Source organism: Vulpes vulpes, chromosome 3 (genome assembly GCF_048418805.1).
Source record: "Vulpes vulpes isolate BD-2025 chromosome 3, VulVul3, whole genome shotgun sequence".
In the NCBI taxonomy this organism is placed as follows: Eukaryota; Metazoa; Chordata; class Mammalia; order Carnivora; family Canidae; genus Vulpes; species Vulpes vulpes.
In genome coordinates, this window is record NC_132782.1 from 76896347 (window position 1) to 76914029 (window position 17683).

A 17683-nucleotide genomic window follows, 5' to 3' on the forward strand; every position below is an offset into this window, starting at 1 on the left:
AACATCCTACAACTTTTAACAGGTATTTGTTTTGCATTTTTGCTTTAACATTTAGATTTATTGGCACTAACGGAGCACCACATACTTGTTGTAGCCACTTTGACTATATCAACTCTGTTTACCCTAAAAGATGATGCCATGAGATAAGGGGTATTATTATTCCCCGTTTTATGGATGAGCAAACTGAAGCACAGAGAGGGTACGGTCCTTACTGCAGGTCACACAATTTGTAAGTGACACTGCTACACGCCCAGTCACTCTGCCTGACTCCCCATGGATGCACTGCTGTGAAATCCAAAGTCGCTGGTCTGCTCATGCAGGGACTGTACCTTGCAAACAGAAGTAGAGGTCTGACCCAGGTGTGTCCTGGAACTGGCCCCTCTGTAACTCTGAAGCACCCCTACTCTCTTCTGAGCCTGGTGCATGCCTCTACCTCTGCAGGCACCTATCCACCGGTGGTGGTCGGTCCATCTCTGAAGAACAAGCCCATGGGCCACTGGAGAGGCTCAAAAGGGATGGGGGGGGGGACCTGTCTAACTTGGAGTATCTCCAGACAGTCCCACCAGACTCGGAAGGGACAGACGTGATACACAGGCCATGGTCCCCAGTCCACTGCAGGAGGCTGCCTGTCTGAAACCCTGCCCTTTGCAAACCTCCATGGAGAGGAAGGGAGCATGGTAAAATGTTCGTTGAAATAATACAGAAGCCAGCTATAATGCATATTTTATTCTCTGAGCAGCTCTCAGCTTTGTGACTTAAATAATGCATTTTTTGACTATGGGAGAAAAAAAAAAGAGAGGCAGGAGCAGAAAACTTCAAGAAGAATAGGGGAGATTAAAAAGAGATGTTTTTGCTGTGTGTGAAAGTGTTTTAAAGGCTATTCCATAGCGAGATCAAAGCAAGGACCAAAGAAAGCAAAAGACGAAAAGAAGCAAGAAAAGAGATGTAAGGCACAAAATACCAAAGTGTTAAACTAAATATATCACACAGAGTTGTGCATTCATAGAGGTGCTTTGAAAAGAAAAGCCATCCCTGCTTTCAATTCCTTTGTTAAGAAATTCCTCTCCTCTGCCTCCCCCATTTAAATTTCACCTTTTAAAAAAAAAACCCTACAAGTAGCCCAAACTAACAGGGAAACATTATAATACCCATAGGGGGTGCCTCTAAGCTGCTGCCCCAAATTAAAAGAGTATTCCTCTATCTTGCGCCATCAAAAGGCAGTTGAAAGTCTGGTATTTGCAGCTGATTCTAATAATAACATGTGAATTTAAGCGATAAAATTTGTCTACAGGCTGGAGTGTGTTTTTCTTTCATTATGTTTCTTATTTACTGCGATATTGATTCTTGACGCTCTGAAGCCGGCCAAATTTTTCCTTGAAATAGCAAAAGTCACAGTCATTAAGGGCGGGGGTGGGGGGGGGTGTGGAGAGCAAAACAGAACACAAGAAAGGTGAAGCCCCGGAGAGATCCGGGTCACATCTTGGCACTGGGTCGCTGGAGTTTTCTTTAAATGCTGCCGGCAGCCAGGAATGGAGGTCAGCCCACCCTCCTTCAGAGCCCTGGATGCTCCAAGGTCAACGGCAGCGTGGTCCTAGGCAGGGGCAAGGCGTCCCTCGTGCTCAGGCGCGTAGCCCACGCGGAAGCGACCCGCGGCACACAAGGGCTGTGTAAGGGGCGGCTCGGGGAGGCCACGGAGCCCGCTGCGCTCTGCTGACCAGGAGGCTGCAGGGGCACGACAGACGGGGACGGGGCACCTGCGTGCACGTGCATCAGGCCAGGGAAAGCTGCAGGGAGGGGGTCGGTGACACGCCCGGTCGTGAGCTGCCGCATGACACCCGCGCTGCCTTGGCACCAAACGCCTCCAAGCGTTCCCGGCGGCCTGTAGGGGAAGGACTCCTAGACCCCCTGAGGGCAGCCTCAGACTGTCCTCCCTTGGGCGGAAGGACAGCAGCGAAGTCAGTCGCGACTGGCCCCCAGGCCTCCGGAGGCGGCCCTCCCGCCCTAAGGGCCGCGGCAAGCCGGGGTTTGCTCTAGGTCGCTGCCAGTCTCGGTCCAGACCCTGCAGCACGGCCTGAGGCCCAAGAGCAAGCCGACCAGAGCTCGCAGGCACAGTGATCTATAGACATTCGTGTCAGGTACCCAGCTCATTTTTTTCCCCAATAAAATAAAGTTAAAGCTCCAACACTGTTCTTTGAGGAACCAATGTGCAAATGGCCTTGTGTGGCCTTCCTGATAATGCTTGCAGCCACCCCCAGGGCAGCCCTGCTCCAGGTCTCCATCTGCCCCTCTTTAAGGCTTGCTGATCCCCATGCTGGCCTGGGCTCTTCACGTGGCCCTGGCATCCCTCTCGCTCTGAGGTTGCACAGCACCGCTGGTGGATGTCAAACACTCACCTGCTCACGCTCCCCTTCCTCAATCCTGAGGCCCGGCAAGGCTCCCTGTATCTGACTGAGACTCCCCCTCTCTCTGAAACCCCAATCCACCCATCATTTCTTACACGTGGAGTCCCGGCTGCACACTTCCCTCTGTGTGCCCTGGGCTTCCTTGCCTCTGTTTGCGTACTTCTTCCTCCTGTTGTTTCCTCCCATCTCCCTGTGTCCCAAATCTCTCTCTCATAGGCCCACTCAAGTGCCACAGAGACCTCAATTATTTCCCCACCTTGTGGGAACCCCAAGTACAAATCCTCAAGATACTGTCCACGATGTGCTTGTCCATCCAGCCCCCTTCCTTTCTGGAGCTTTCTTCCATGGTGCATGACCCTGCCCTCCTAGCCACTCCTGGTAGGTCTAAGGAAGGGCACCTGACCTATACTAAAGCACCACTTTCCTTCCCTTGGATTCCACTGGAGAGATGATCCTGACCCTCTCCTAATGGCCAAAGCTGTGATTACAGCAACTTTGAGCCATCTTTCCCTCCATCTCTCCTGGCCCTGCCTCACTCTTGTCCCTGGGTTGGGTCAGACACTCCAGCATTCTTGTTTGGCTCACATCAATGCGAACCCAAGTTCTGACCATGGGGCCAAACTTTCAATACTCCCCATGTTGAACCAGGATAACCCCTGGTTCTTGTAGAACGCAACCGTTCCTTTTGGTGCCATAGTCATGGTCACCAAGGTTAAAACTAACTTTTCTTCCACTAGAAGCTGCATTGGAAGACTGAAAGTTAATTGGATTTTTAAAAAAGATTGTACTTATTTATTCATGAGAGACACAGAGAGAGAAGCAGAGACATAGGCAGAGGGAGAAGCAGGCTCTTCGCAGGGAGCCCGGCGTGGGACTCGATCCCAGGACTGCAGAATCACGACCTGAGCCAAAGGCAGATGCTCAACTGCTGAGCCACCCAGGTGTCTCAATCAGATTTTTTAGAGTGGGTGTCACATAACTAGAATGAACGACCAGAAAAGCTTGTTTGAACATGCATGTATTATAAGACCCAACAATTATGTTCCTGGGCATTTATCCCAGGAGATGAACATTTATTCTCACATGAATGTCTGTACACAAATGCCGATAACAACTTTATCTGTAAAAGCCCCAAATGAAACAACTCAAACGTCATTCCAGAGGCCAGGGAGTAAACAAAGTATGAGAAAGCCGTATCATGGACCTAGGCGCGGAAATCAAAAGGAATGAACTCTGTGCACACGGCAACTTGGAGAGATCTCAAGAGACGCATACTGAGTGAAAAAGCCAACCACAAAGATTAGATACTGTATGGGTCAATTTAGAGAACATTCTCGAAATAAAATTATAAGATGGAGAACAGATCAGTGGTTGTCAAGAGTTCGGGATGGGGGTGGGAGTGGGTTGTGGGTATTGAAGGATAACACGGGGGAGCTTTGGAGTACTGGCATAGTTCTGTACCTTAATTGTGTTGGTTACAGGGATGCACACCATGTACGTGTACGTGTAATGTGCTAAACTATACAGAAGCACCGCCACACACACCGACACACACATGCATGTTCAACCAGTGAAATCAGAGTAAGGTCTGTGTATGGTACCCAAATCAGTGTCCTGGTCATGATGTCCTGGTCATGATCATGGACTGGAGCCTCGCACGACAGTAGCCATTGGGAGGAACTAAGTAAAGACACGTAAGACTTCTCGCATACTTCTGCAACTTCTTATGAATTGATAATTATTTCAAAATAGCAAGGTGCTTTTGTTGTCATTATTGCATTTTTTTTTCATTATTGAATTTCAAAGACAGTTGGCCTACGAAGAAGCTTTCACTGGGGTTCTCCCACTGTCTCCTGTGTAAAAATATACACTCTTTTTCCTAATCTTTCCTCCTCGTGGCTTAAAATCACACAGGAGAAATGTAAATACACAATCTAGTTGTGATTAGACCTACAAAGCAAATACCGTCACCTTACTGTGATCTGGTTGGGGACAAAAGCAAGTATTGTTTCTCGTTAGGAAGGCTCTCTAGGCAGGGGGAAAGGCAGGTGATGCTCCAAGGAGGAAGCCTGGCCCGGCATGTTGTTGTGTGATAACAAGGTGTCTCCTGGCTACTTGACTGGGAGCCTTGACAACACAGGAAACGTGTTATCTTCCAGAAACACAGGACTTCTCCTATCCCTGCAATTATAAACCAACAAGAAAAGCAAACAATGCCAGCGTGCTATCTCCAAAACTCTTTTTGGAAGTCCAGAGGGTGTAACCCACTCAAAAAAAGTTTTCTAACTCGAGCCATCCTGCTTCCAACCACTGAATGCATCAACCAAAAGAAGAGCCAGATCTGGTGCACTTGTCCCACAAGGAAACATCAGCAACCAGACAAACACACATCCTGGTCACCAAGACTCAAATGCTGATTACTGGAGCTTGGTGCTTTTTGAGATCTCAACCAAAAGAAGGACAGTGTTGAAGCCCAAATATATACAACGAGGCCAAATACAACAACTCCTGGGATGAAGTAGAAAAAAAAAAGATCTTTGCCCACCTGCAATTTAAATGAATGTAGTCAGCAATCACTATAACTCAGCAGTGTGCAGGGCGCTGGGAACACAGCAAGAAGGAGCTGTGGTTCTTGCCCTACGGGGTCTTACAGTCCAGAGATGGGCAAATACACAAATGCACCTCAGCAGGCCCAGTGCTATGCCCATCTCCACACTAGGTGCCACAGCTGGGAAATCCAGGAAGGCTTCCCAGGGGAGGTGACACAGAAGTAGAGTACTAAAGATGGATCTATAGCCAGCAAATCAAATAATACTGTGAGCACACTCAATAGGAACATCCTTTATGATACTGCCAGAATTTGTACTGTGGGCTTTTGCAAATATGACCTCTAAACCTCACAATTTAAACCCTGCATAAAAGTCACCATTACCCCCAATGGACTCAAGATTAGAAAAGGTACGTGCCTTGGCCAACATCACACAGGATATATTTTTAAAGATTTTATTTATAGGAGAGAAAAAGCAAGAGAGAGAGAAAAAGCACAGCAGGGGGAGGGACAGAGAGGGAGGGAGAAGCAGGCCCCCCCCTGAGCAGGGAGCCCGATGCAGGGCTTGATCCCAGGATCCCAGGATCTTGATCTGAGCCCAAGGCAGACGCTTCATGGACTGAGCCACCCAGGCACCCCTCACACTGGATTTGATTCTACTTTTTTTCTCCATATGCTACTGCTTAAGAACAAAGAAGGTAATGAGGGAAGGTTTTAGAAAGTAGTTGAAAACTATTGATAAGACCTATTAAAATGTATTAAGGGTTATGAGAGTAGAAATAAAGAAGTCTCTAAGGTCATTTTAATATTATTTTAGTCTAATACTATTTCAAGCCATTAATATTATTTTGATGGCTGCAGTTACCCCTCCCCTGAGTTTTGAAGGCATGCTGAACTTCCACGGGAATTTGGTAGGCATAATTTAAAAAGTGACCTCAGTCCCCTTCCATACCTGCTACTTCTATCATATTTCCCTTCTTAACGAGCAGCACATATACGCATCCTGTCACTGGAGCCAGGACCCTTCTATGACTCCTTACTCTTCTTCACCTTCCTCCAAAAATCAATCAGTCCTCATGTGATTCAGTCTCCATGTTTTCAAATCTAAAGTATTTTCGCATACGAAAATAGGAAATTTCAAATCAGTGGTTAAATAAAGATAGATTATTGAAGAAACTGAGGTGAGCACACTGAGACAGGGATCTTTATAATGAAACTCTTACACCTGAACACAAAAATGTTTAACCCATTTGGAATTTAGTTTGGGGGGAAAACATGATTTACCTGTAAGAAACTGTGAATATTTGTGCCATCTGGGGACGATGACTAACTTTCTTGGGACATCAATCAAAGAAAAACCTAATGGATTTGCCGATACAAAAATGTAAAATTTACGCTTGCCAAAAATACAGTAAACAAATTAAAATCAAAAGCACAAGTTGACAGAAATACCTCTAAGATGAATGTGAAAGGAGTTTATTTAATATATACAAAGTTCTTACAAATCAATAAGGCGAAGATAAACACTCCAGGAAAAAACAGAATAGGGAGGGGTTCAACAACTTGGCAAATCTCTACAAAAATAAAGACAGTTAAATATATAGTGAAATAAGTCAATTGGAGGAGGACAAACATTATATGGTCTCATTCATTTGGGGAATATAAATAATAGTGAAAGGGAATAGAGGGGAAGGGAGAAGAAATGGGTAGGAAATATCAGAAGGGGAGACAGAACATGAAGACTCCTAACTCTGGGAAACGAACTAGGGGTGGTGGAAGGGGAGGAGGGCGGGGGTGGGTGTGAATGGGCGACGGGAACTAAGGGGGGCACTTGATGGGATGAGCACTGGGTGTTATTCTGTATGTTGGCAAACTGAACACCAATAAAAAATAAATTTATTATAAAAAAAAAAAACATGTAAAAGCTCCCATCATCATTAGGATTAAAAAAAAATGTAGATTTAAAAGTATGTCATGAGACGCCTGGGTGGCTCAGGGGTTGAGCATCTGCCTTGGGCTCAGGGTGTGATCCCAGGGTCCTGTTCCAGGCCCAGGATCGAGTTCCACATTGGGATCCCTGCAGGGAGCCTGCTTCTCCCTCTGCCTGTGTCTCTGCCTCTCTCTCTATGGCTCTCATAAATAAGTAAATAAAATATTTTAAAAATATTTTTTATTTTATTTTTTTTTCATTTTTAGAAATTGTTTTATTTTTTATATTACAGTTCAATTTGCCAACATATAGCGTATCACCCAGTGCTCATCCTATCAAGTGCCCCCCCTCAGTGCCCTTCACCCAGTCACCCCAACCCCCCCACCCACCTCCCTTTCCACTACCCCTTGTTCGTTTCTCAGAGTTAGGAGTCTCTCATGTTCAGTCACCCTCACTGATATTTTCACTCATTTTCTCTCCTTTCCCTTTTATTCCCTTTTACTATTTTTTATATTCCCCAAATGAATGAGACCATATAATGTTTGTCCTTCTCCGATTGACTTACTTCACTCAGCATAATACCCTCCAGTTCCAACCACCTGGAAGCAAATGGTGGGTATTTGTCGTCTCTAATGGCTGAGGAATATTCCATTGTATACCTAGACCACATCTTCTTTATCCATTCATCTTTCAGTGGACATTGAGGCTCCTTCCACAGTTTGGCTATTGTGGACATTGCTGCTAGAAACATTTGGGTGCTGGTGTTCTGGCGTTTCACTGCATCAGTATCTTTGGGGTAAATCCCCTAAAAGTATATTTTAAAAAAGTATGCCACTTCTCACTCATCAGAACAGTAAAGATGAAAAGGATAGAGTCCGTAGGATACAGAGAAAAGACATTCTTAAATCCTTCTCATGGAACTGAACCACATATCTGGAGAGCAATTTATCAATTCATATTAAAAGTTCTTAAAAATTAATATGGAATTTTGGGGATAAGAAGATGAATTTAACTCATGAATCTGAACTGCTTCTCTACTCACAGTCACTGAAAACCAGAGTAGAGGGATTTTTAAGAACAAAATAGGATAGACCCACACATACCCTTCTAAGAAAACACGAGAGGAGACACAGAGCACAATATTGAAGAAGCTGTGATTGGTAGAAAGCACACAGACAGTTGTGTGGCAACTGACCCCAAGCTCACCGTGGGAAACAATGAGATTCAACTCAATTTACACCAGAGAATCCTCTAGAGGCAGTGAAGGCAAGAGCACCAGGCCATTTGCAAGGGAACCAATCACTAGACTCCCCATCCCTGCCCCATGCCCCCGCCCTCTGACCCCTCTGCTGTCAAAGCCAGCAGTGATCATGAGCAGACAACAGGTTCACTGGACCTCGGGGGGAGACCTCTGATGTGGGAGACAGAACCCAAACAGTAAAGAGCAAAAAAAAGCAACCGTGCGGGGAGAAAAAACGAAAAACAAAGCACAAGACAAAATATTATTAATATCCTCCAGGGGATAAGAAAACGTATTGCTTCTATTAAATAAGAACAATATGCTATAAAAAGGAACTCTCAGAGAATAAAAATGAGCACTTGGAAGTTAAATCATGATAGCAGAGATAAAAAAAAACTGAATAGAAGAGAAGGAAGATAAAATTGAAGAGAGCAAACAAAGCAAGGCAAAAATATAAGGAAAGCTAAGGCGGCAGAGAAAAGATAAGAAAATTAAAGGTTCCACCCAAGAGGCTTAATAATGGAAAAATGGGGGAAAATAGCAGAATAATAGGAGACGCTGAAATAGAGAACTGAGAAAAATGGGGAGGGATTATCGATGAAATATTCCAAGAAATCTTCTGAAAACTAATAGACATTCGATTCCAGATTGAAGCCACTAAATGTAGCTTAAATTAAATTAAATTTAAATTATTTAAATTAAAGCCCAATGGACAAAAACTGACCCACACCAAGGCTCATCATTGTGAATTTCAAAAGTCAGGGGACAAAATGAAGATTCCACTGGCTTCTGGAAAAGAGAAAACACAGAAAGGATCAGAACTCAGAATGCATTTGGTTCTTTTAAAAAACACTGAAAGAAGATAATGAAGCAAAAGCATCCAAATTCTGAAAGAAGGTGATATCTATCTCAACCAGGCCATCAATCACATAGAAAATTAGGATAAAGCTTTCTTCAGACATGGATGATCTCAAAAGAGTTTATCTTCCTTGCAGTCCTTCTTAATGAAGCTGCTAGCTGTTGTGTTTCACCAAAATAAGCACGGAAACCAAGAAAAGCATAGAGTCTAGCATAGGAGAGGGGTCAAAGGAGGTCCCCAGGAGGAAGACAAGGAGGGACCCCTGGTGACAGTGATGTACAGCCACCACGGCCAACTGTCCACCGTCAACTTGAGGCAGACCCATAGACCTGCCATTATGCTCTCTCCTGTAAACATACCCTATTTTTAAACTGAGAATAGATTGTCTGAATGACACAAGAACTTTTAATATGAGTTGATAAATTGTTTTCCAGATATGTGGTTTTGTCCCATGAGAAGTATATGTGTCTTTTTCTCTGTATCCTCAGACACTGACTCTTACTAATCTTTGTCATCTTTGCTGATCTGATGAGTGAAATGATGTCTAAATAAGGATAGATCATCCCCATTCTTCCCTATAACTGGATATCCTGGCCACAAGCTGACAAAGTTTGTGCTCTCTCTCTCCACGCCTGTTGCCTGGATCTGCTGAGGCCATTCATTTCATCCCTGAGATGTGGTCTGCTTGGATCTCCTCCTAAGAGTAGGCCGTGTACCTTGATGAGGTCACAGGCAGGAAACAAAGAGCAGACATTCCTCTTTCTAGATTTTTGCCTTATATCCAGCACTGGTCCACACAGTAGCCTGCCAGATTATCCCCACTGGGGTAAGCCCTGTACTTCCCCGAGCTCACTCAGGACTTAGCTGTCATCTCCCAAAGAGCCTTTTGTAAACAATTAGGATTAGCACATGGGTCAACGCTCTTGTTCCAGACGTGATAGGATATCAGGCATTTGGTAAAAAGTACATTTCTAGAAATAAAGGAACCAGGAAAACTGAGCAAGAAAAATAAACAAAAGGCATCCAGATTGGAAAGTAAGAATAAAATTATCCTATTTGAAAATGACATGCTATTCTAGATAGAAAGCTTTAAAGAACACACACACACAATCAGAGCTAATAAATGAATTTAGCAAGACAGAAGAACACCAGATCAATACAAAAAAAAACCCAGCTGCATTTCCATATATAAGCAATGAGTAGTCCAAAAATTAAATTAAGAAAACAATTCCACTTACAACAGCATCAAAAATAATAAAATATCTAGGAATAAATTTAACCAAAGAAGGCAAGCCTTGTACATTGAAAACTACACAACATTGCTGAAAGAGATTAAAGAAGATCTAAAACAGAAAGATTCCATATCATGGATTGGCAGGGTTAGTATTGCTAAGATGATAATAAACCTCAAATTGACCTATGGCTTCAATGCAAAACTCAACAAAATTCCAACTGCCTTTTTGCAGAAATTGATACACTGGACCTAAAATTCAAACATCAACACACAGCTCCCAGAATGGACAAAACAATCTTGTAAAAGAAGAATAAGTTTGGAAGACTTATCTCCTGGTTTTAATATTCACTATAACAGAAGAGTTACCAAGATAGGGTGGTACTAGCCCAAGGATAGACACATAGATGAATGACATGGGATTTAAAGTCCAAAAATAAACCCTCACATTTTCAAGGCAGTTTATTTTTGACAAGGATGCCATGATCATTCAATGGGGGAAAGAACAGTCCCTTCAACAAATGGTACTGGGACAACTGAATATCCTCATGGGGGAAAAAAATGAATTCAGATCCCTACCTCAAACCATATACAAACCATTCACAATGGATATAGAGCTACATGTAAGAGCCAAAACTATAGGACACTTAGAAGAGAATACAGATGTAAATATTTGTGACCCTGGATTAGACAATGGTTTCTTAGATATGATACCAAAAGTTAAAATAATCAAGAGGAAAAATAAACAAACCAGACTTCATGAAGATTAAAAATATTTGTGCATCAAAGGACACTATCAAGAAAGAGAAAAGACAACCCACTGAATGGAAGACAACATATGCAAAGACATTTTCAAAAAATACTTACTGAATATATTCACTAAGAGTGTGTACCCAGGAGACATAAGCAATTACAACTTAACGCTAAAAAAAACAAATAACTCACTTTAAAAATAGGCAAAAGATTTGAATAGACATTTCTCCAAATAAGATAGACTAATGGCAAATAAGCACATGAAAAGTTGCTCAAAATAATAAGTCATCAGGGAAATGCAAATAAAACTACAAGCTATCACCTCACATGCACAAGGGTGGCCATAATTATTTTTTAAAAAGGAAAATAACAAATGTTGTTGAGCATGTGGGGAAACTGGGACTTTCATACGTTGCTGGTGGGAATGCAAAATGGTGCAGCCACTGTGAAAAAGTGGGGAAAACAGTCTGATGCTTTCTCAAAAAATGAACCATGGATTTTTCACATGACCTGGCAATTTTACTCCTAGGTATACACCCAAGAGAACTGAAAACATGCCCACACAACAACTTATACATGAACATTATAATGTATAACACTGCTATGAAGCAGTATTATTCCTAATAACGGAAAAGCAAGAACAACCCAAACATCCCTCAACTGATGAATGGATAAATAAAATTTGTTAGATCCACATAACAGACTATTATTGAAACACAAAAAGGAATGAAGTAGGGAGTCCTTGGGTGACTCAATGGTTGAGCACCCGCCTTCAGCCCAGGGCGTGATCCTGGAGCCCCAAGATCAAGTCCCGCATTGGGCTCCCTGCATGGAGCCTGCTTCTCCCTCTGCCTGTGTCCCTGCCCCCCGCCCTGTCTCTCATGAATAAATAAATAAAATCTTTTAAAACAAAACAAAACAAAACAAAACAAAAAAAGGAATGAAGTAATGACCTATGCTACAACCACATGGATAAACCTGGAAAACATTATGTTAAGCGAAAGAAGCCAGACACAAAAGGCCACATACTGTAGATTCATTGATCTCAAATGTCCAGAAAAGGCAAATTTCATAGAGATGGAAAGTATCTTGGTGGTTGCCCGAGGAACTGGGAGAGATGGTTAACAGGTTCAGAATCTCTTTGGGGAGGTGAAAATATTCTGGAATGAGGGAGTGCTTGAAGGTACAAAATACCGTGGATGTAATGAAAGTCACTGAACTATATACTCTTTATAACAATGCATTCTATGGTATGCAAATTATAATCTCAATTAAAAGTAAGGGAAAATGATAAAGGATGGCCATGACTCAGTGAGTCAAGAATCATGATCTATATAATTCCATGCACCTGAATTCCTTCCCCCTCAGCATCTCAAATAAAGATCAAGGCAAAGAATGCTGAGCACCTAAGCAAAGAAGTGGGTTAGGACATGGCCAGGCAGGATCATGTTCAATGCTGAGAAATGGCACAGAGAGAATGAAAAGCCTTCCAGTCTTCGGTGATGAGAAAACTGAGAAGAGGCAAAGCCCTTCGCTGACATAGGAGATAAGAACAAGAAGCAGGTTTCCAAGGCCAAGAGGGGAAGCTGGTCACTGGACAGACCGAGCTTATAGTTCAGAGGGACCCTGAGCCAGCAAGGAGGCAGAGGACACAGGTCTGGGGCTCAGAGGACAGGCCAGGTTGCCCTGCGTAGGAAAGATGGATTTGGATGTCGTTGAGAGCGCGCACACGGGGGGAAGTGCCCGTTGTGTCCTGATGGTCAGAAGCATGAGTGATCAAGCAGGAGTCAGAGGCGGAGGAGACAGTGGTGCTGGGGCCTCAGGAGGAGAGAAGTGCCAGGAAGGAAGCCACCAACTATGCCAGCTGTGGCTGGCTCAGAACAGGAAAGTGCCCACTGGATTGAGTGAGCAGTGATCATTAGCCAATTTCACCCAAGTGACCTCAGTTTAATGTACACGAGCACCAAGAATTGTATCTTACTTTAGCTTAAATTGGGCCAATGTCAACATTCAACCCAAATGAAAGAAATCACTTTAAAAAACAAAATCCAGATGTCTCGGGATCTGTGTACACAAGCAAGTCAGTGTCTTTTCCTTATTTATCATATTTATTCACACATTCCCTGAGCTAGGATCTTTTCTTTTCTTTTCTTTTCTTTTTTCTTTTCTTTTCTTTCTTTTCTTTCTTTCTTTCTTTCTTTCTTTCTTTCTTTCTTTTCTTTTCTTTCCTTTTCTCTCTCTCTCTTCCTTCCTTCCTTTTCGTTTTCCTTTCCTTTCTCTTTTTTCTCTCTAAGGTTTTTTTGAATTTATTTATCAGAGAGTAAGTGAAAGAGAGAGCACAAGCAAGGGCAGGAGCAAAGGGAGAGGGAGAAGCAGACTGCCCTACTGAGCAGGGAGCCCAATGTGAGGCTGGGTCCCAGGACCTTAGGATCATGACCCAAGCTGAAGGCAGACCCTTAACCAACTGAGCCACCCAGGCGCCCTTTTTCTTTTTCTAAAAAAGTATTATTTTTCTTTAATGTATATGATAGCATAGAGATGAGAGATCATAGTTCCCACCTGAGCCAGTCTTGACCAGCCTGAGAACGGGCCTCTCTACCCTCATGAAAATGATGTTTACAGATTTTATTTATTTATTTAGATTTGTTTATTTTAGAGAGAGAAAGAGACAGAGTGTGGGGGAGAGGGGCTAGGGACAGAATCTCAAGCAGACTCCTCATTGAGCACAGAGCCAGACAAGGGGCTTGATCCCACAACCCATGAGATTGTGACCTGAGCCAAAACCAAGAGTCAGATGCTCAACTGACTGAGCCACCCAGGTGCCCCAGATCTTTTTTAATAAAAGGATGAATATTATGTTTCACAGTCCAGGGAGGAGACAGGAAGAACATTAACTTGTTTTTACCATAGGATTTTAACTATGTACACATGCATTTAAAAAAGGGGAGTGTGGGGGAATGAGCACTTGTCTCTAGGTAGTCTGTATAGTATTTGTATTTTTCAATTACAAGTACCTTTTGATACATTCAAATGTTCCTGCAAAGGGCATGCATTACTTTGAAGATCAGAAAATGTGGTAAGGGCTGGGGGGAAAAATGGTTTAATCTTAACACACAAACAGAAGGTAAGACGGGATAATATTAATGTTAGATGAACAAAATTCAAGGCAAGAAAAAAAAGTATGCTTTTAAGATAAAGAGAGCATTACATAATGGTGACAACCACCACTAATAATGAAGCCACGAAGATCCAGATCTACAGTTACCAAAGAAACTGACAACAAGATACAGAAATCAAACATTATTAGGAAGATGGGAAGGACTAGTCATTGTAGGAGGAGATTTTAAAACACTATCATCAAAAAGACTTAATAAATTCAGACTCTACCTAAATACACAAAATTGATGTCTGGCAGGAATTCAGTTCCATGATTACAGTGTGTGGGGGTCTTTTCAAGTGTATATAGAACATTTACAAAACTCGATAATACTAGTCACAAAGAAAATCTCAACAAAGAAAAAAATCTGAAGTTCCTGTTCCAATTAAAGAGAAGGCACTTCTGGCCTGGAGAACACAGAGAGGCTAGAGCCAAGGAAAAAAAAGAGGGAACCAGAGTTAATATAGTCCACTGGGTATTTGGGGGGCAGGGGGAGCAGGGACAGAAGAGGGTGAATGGGAATTAGCCTTATGGTCAGACTGGACTGAATACCTGTCCCACCCTGTTTCTCACCCACTAACCAGCTTCATTGAGAGCTGAGATGTGAACCACTGAAATGGCACTTAACTCAGTGGTTCTCAGCGTGAGGTCCCTGCACCACCAGCATCAGCCCCACCTCAGAATTTGGGAGAAATGCAAATTCTCCGCCATACTCCAGACCTCCCGAAAAGGAATTTCCTCCAGGGAGGATGCCTTCCCTTCCTGGTCCTACTTCCCCATGTCCCCAAAGGCGTTCCTCTCCCCATCACACATCAACCAACACACTCAAATCTTTTGTCTCAGGGTCTGCTTCCAGGGGAACCCAAAATAAGACATCTCCCAGGGACCATGGCTTGGGTTCTGGTTGAGACTGGCTTGTACTTCCAGGTCTTCCTTCCTGGCTGGGCCCTGCCAATATTTCCTCAGGGGAGGGAGCCCCACTGGTAGTGAGTCCTCATCCCAATACAGCCCAGAAGAGACCACTCACTTTCTTTTCTGGATTTGCTGCTCTTCTCTGCACTGCCTCTAGCCACAGCCCCCACTGACCCTTTCTTTGCCAGCCCTGTTTTTATTCATCACTCACCCCAGGCTGGACAAGGCTCATCGAAACCAAGTCCCATCCAGCACTGGGAGGCCAGCTGTGCAAGACACGGGGACACCACCTGCTACGTGCTTCCACAGGGGAATGGCAGCACAGAGCAAGGGCCTTGGGAAAGTGGCAAAGGATCCTCTGAGGAGGGCACACATCCGGGACACCTGGGGAACAAGTGGGTGGACTTAGACCAGCAAATGAAGGGCACAGAATTGGGGGTTCCTGTGCTGCAGCAAGAGATCCACAGTGGGCACACAGGGAGGCTGCAGGGAGGGCTCTGGGAACCACATCAGGGAGACAACATCACGGCTTCAAAGAGCTGAATGAGCCACATTCACACAAGAAGACTATCAGTATCTCACAAGAGACTACATTATCTACAGATAATGAAACGGCCACAGGTAAAAAAAGAAAACTAAGGATGTGAGAAATACAGCAAATGACCCATCAAACCTCAACATCTGGAGGCCCCCAAGAAGGCAGCACCCTGACTGGCAGACTGCCCAGCCCAGGTCCCCTGGAGCCCTTGGTGTGACAGCCAGCCAGCTCGGAAGGGGCAGTGGGACCTCTGGACCTGGGCCGAGGACAGGTGACGGGCTCTGACCAGAGCTCCTGAAGGTAATCAGCCTTCACACAGCGTTGTTCCTCCCCGGGAGTGCACCCGGGGTAATCCTTCTCTCCTCAGCACGCTGAGAGCAAGGGGTTTAGCCTGTCCCTAATCCTTATCCAACAGATAAGCCCCCTTGGCCTGAGCAGGCACACTGGCTGGCTTTCCTTTATGTCCTCAGCTTGTGGGGGCTTCTCCCTGCCATGAGCATAGTGCATTTTGGAGGCTAAGAGCCAACACAAAGGCACAATTAGAAGACCAGTCTCCCCACCACCCCCTCCACCTCTCGCCTTGACACCAGCCTTCCCCTACTTGTCTCTGAGAACCTCAGAGCATTTCTGTTATTGCCACCCAACACGGGCTTGTTTTTGATTTTTTAAATTGAGCCATCATTGCCTACAGGGCTGAACTCCGAGGTGCCTGTGCACACCGCTCATTTCTGAAACCAACGATCATTTTGGGTGCAGCGGCCCAGAGGGGCCTTCGGATGCCAGCTGAATGGCTCCCATTGCAGGACGCTTTCACTGTTTATTTTACCTCCTGGCAGTGGGGTTGGGGGGCGGGGAATGTGGGCAAATTCAGCCCTTCAGTGTCAACTTCAGTGTCAACATGTTTAGGTAACATGTAGGGAAGAAATGAGTTTAGACATGAGGCTGGTCATTTATCCTTAAGAGCCACGAGGACGTGCAGCCTAATGGACCAGCGTTGGCCCACATGTCTTCCTCAAAACATCTCCTGCTCCCATTGCGCAGGGGACAGGATGCAACAACGCAGGCTCGCGTTACAATGCACGTGGCACTTCCCGGCTGCTGACACCGTGCATGGGCATGTCCCTCCCCCAGACAGCTTGGCCGCCCCTTACCTTCGTCACTGTTGTCGTCCACCAGGATGATTTCCTTCAGCAGGTGTGTCGGTGTGTGATTGACAGCACTGTGCACGGACCGCAAGATCACCGACAGGGCCTCGTTCACGAAGATAAATATGATGGAGATCTGGGGCAGCTCCTTGGCGTACTTCAGCTCCTTGCACCTGCGGGCAGAGGCGGCGGGAGTGGAGTCAGAGGAAGGAGGAAGGCAGGGGCACTGTGGATGGACACATGGACATGGCACACGCCCTCACAAGGTGTGAATCCCTGGGTCCCTCTTGGTCCCTCTGGGCTAAAACCTTAAGGGATCCGGTCCCAATTCTCCCAAACTTACCACTCCAAAGGAACCAGAAGCATCTCCCAGGTACATTTACCATATCATGGGCTGCCTATGTGCCCGTACACGCCACCCGATCCCACCTCAGGGCCCGCCTGCCTGACTCCCCATTGGGCGCCTGCATTTCCTGGCCTGGAGCCTACCTCGCTGCCACCTAAGCAATCTCCCTGCCCCCATCTGCCAGGAGCTGATGCATAAATACCCAGCTGGCTCACCCCTGGAGCAGGTGGACTCAGAGGGTGGTTTACACTGACTTCCAGAGACTTCCCCCCCACCCAGTGGGATGAAGCTCCATCACGCACAGGGGCAATCTGCACACTGCATCATTTAGGGGTGCCTTCCCTTCCAGGTCTTACTTCCCCATGCTCCTAGTGGTGTTCTCTCCACCTCCCAAATCAACCAGTGCACTCAAATCTGTCCCATGGTCTGCTTCTGGGGGAACCCAAACTAAGACATGTACTGGAGATCCTGCCCTGATATGCACATGCCAATAATCCTAATCAAGGGAGCAGGCCTTCTGCCTGCATAGGACCGTGTTGCCTGACACAGCCCGACCTTGCAGGCAGATGGAACCCCCTGCCTATGGGGTCCTCCTTCATGGCAACTCTCCCATCTCTGAAAA

The 17683-nt window shown here is 45.0% G+C and overlaps 1 protein-coding gene across 1 annotated transcript in view; it reads right to left on the reverse strand.

Annotated features, from left to right (window-relative positions):
• GALNT17 (polypeptide N-acetylgalactosaminyltransferase 17) overlaps positions 1–17683 on the reverse strand; it is a 431130-nt gene that overhangs the window by 220084 nt on the left and 193363 nt on the right. Inside the window, exon 3 of the mRNA XM_026017521.2 lies at positions 16722–16888. Coding sequence (XP_025873306.2) covers positions 16722–16888 — 167 coding nt within the window. The remainder of the gene's footprint in view (positions 1–16721; positions 16889–17683) is intronic.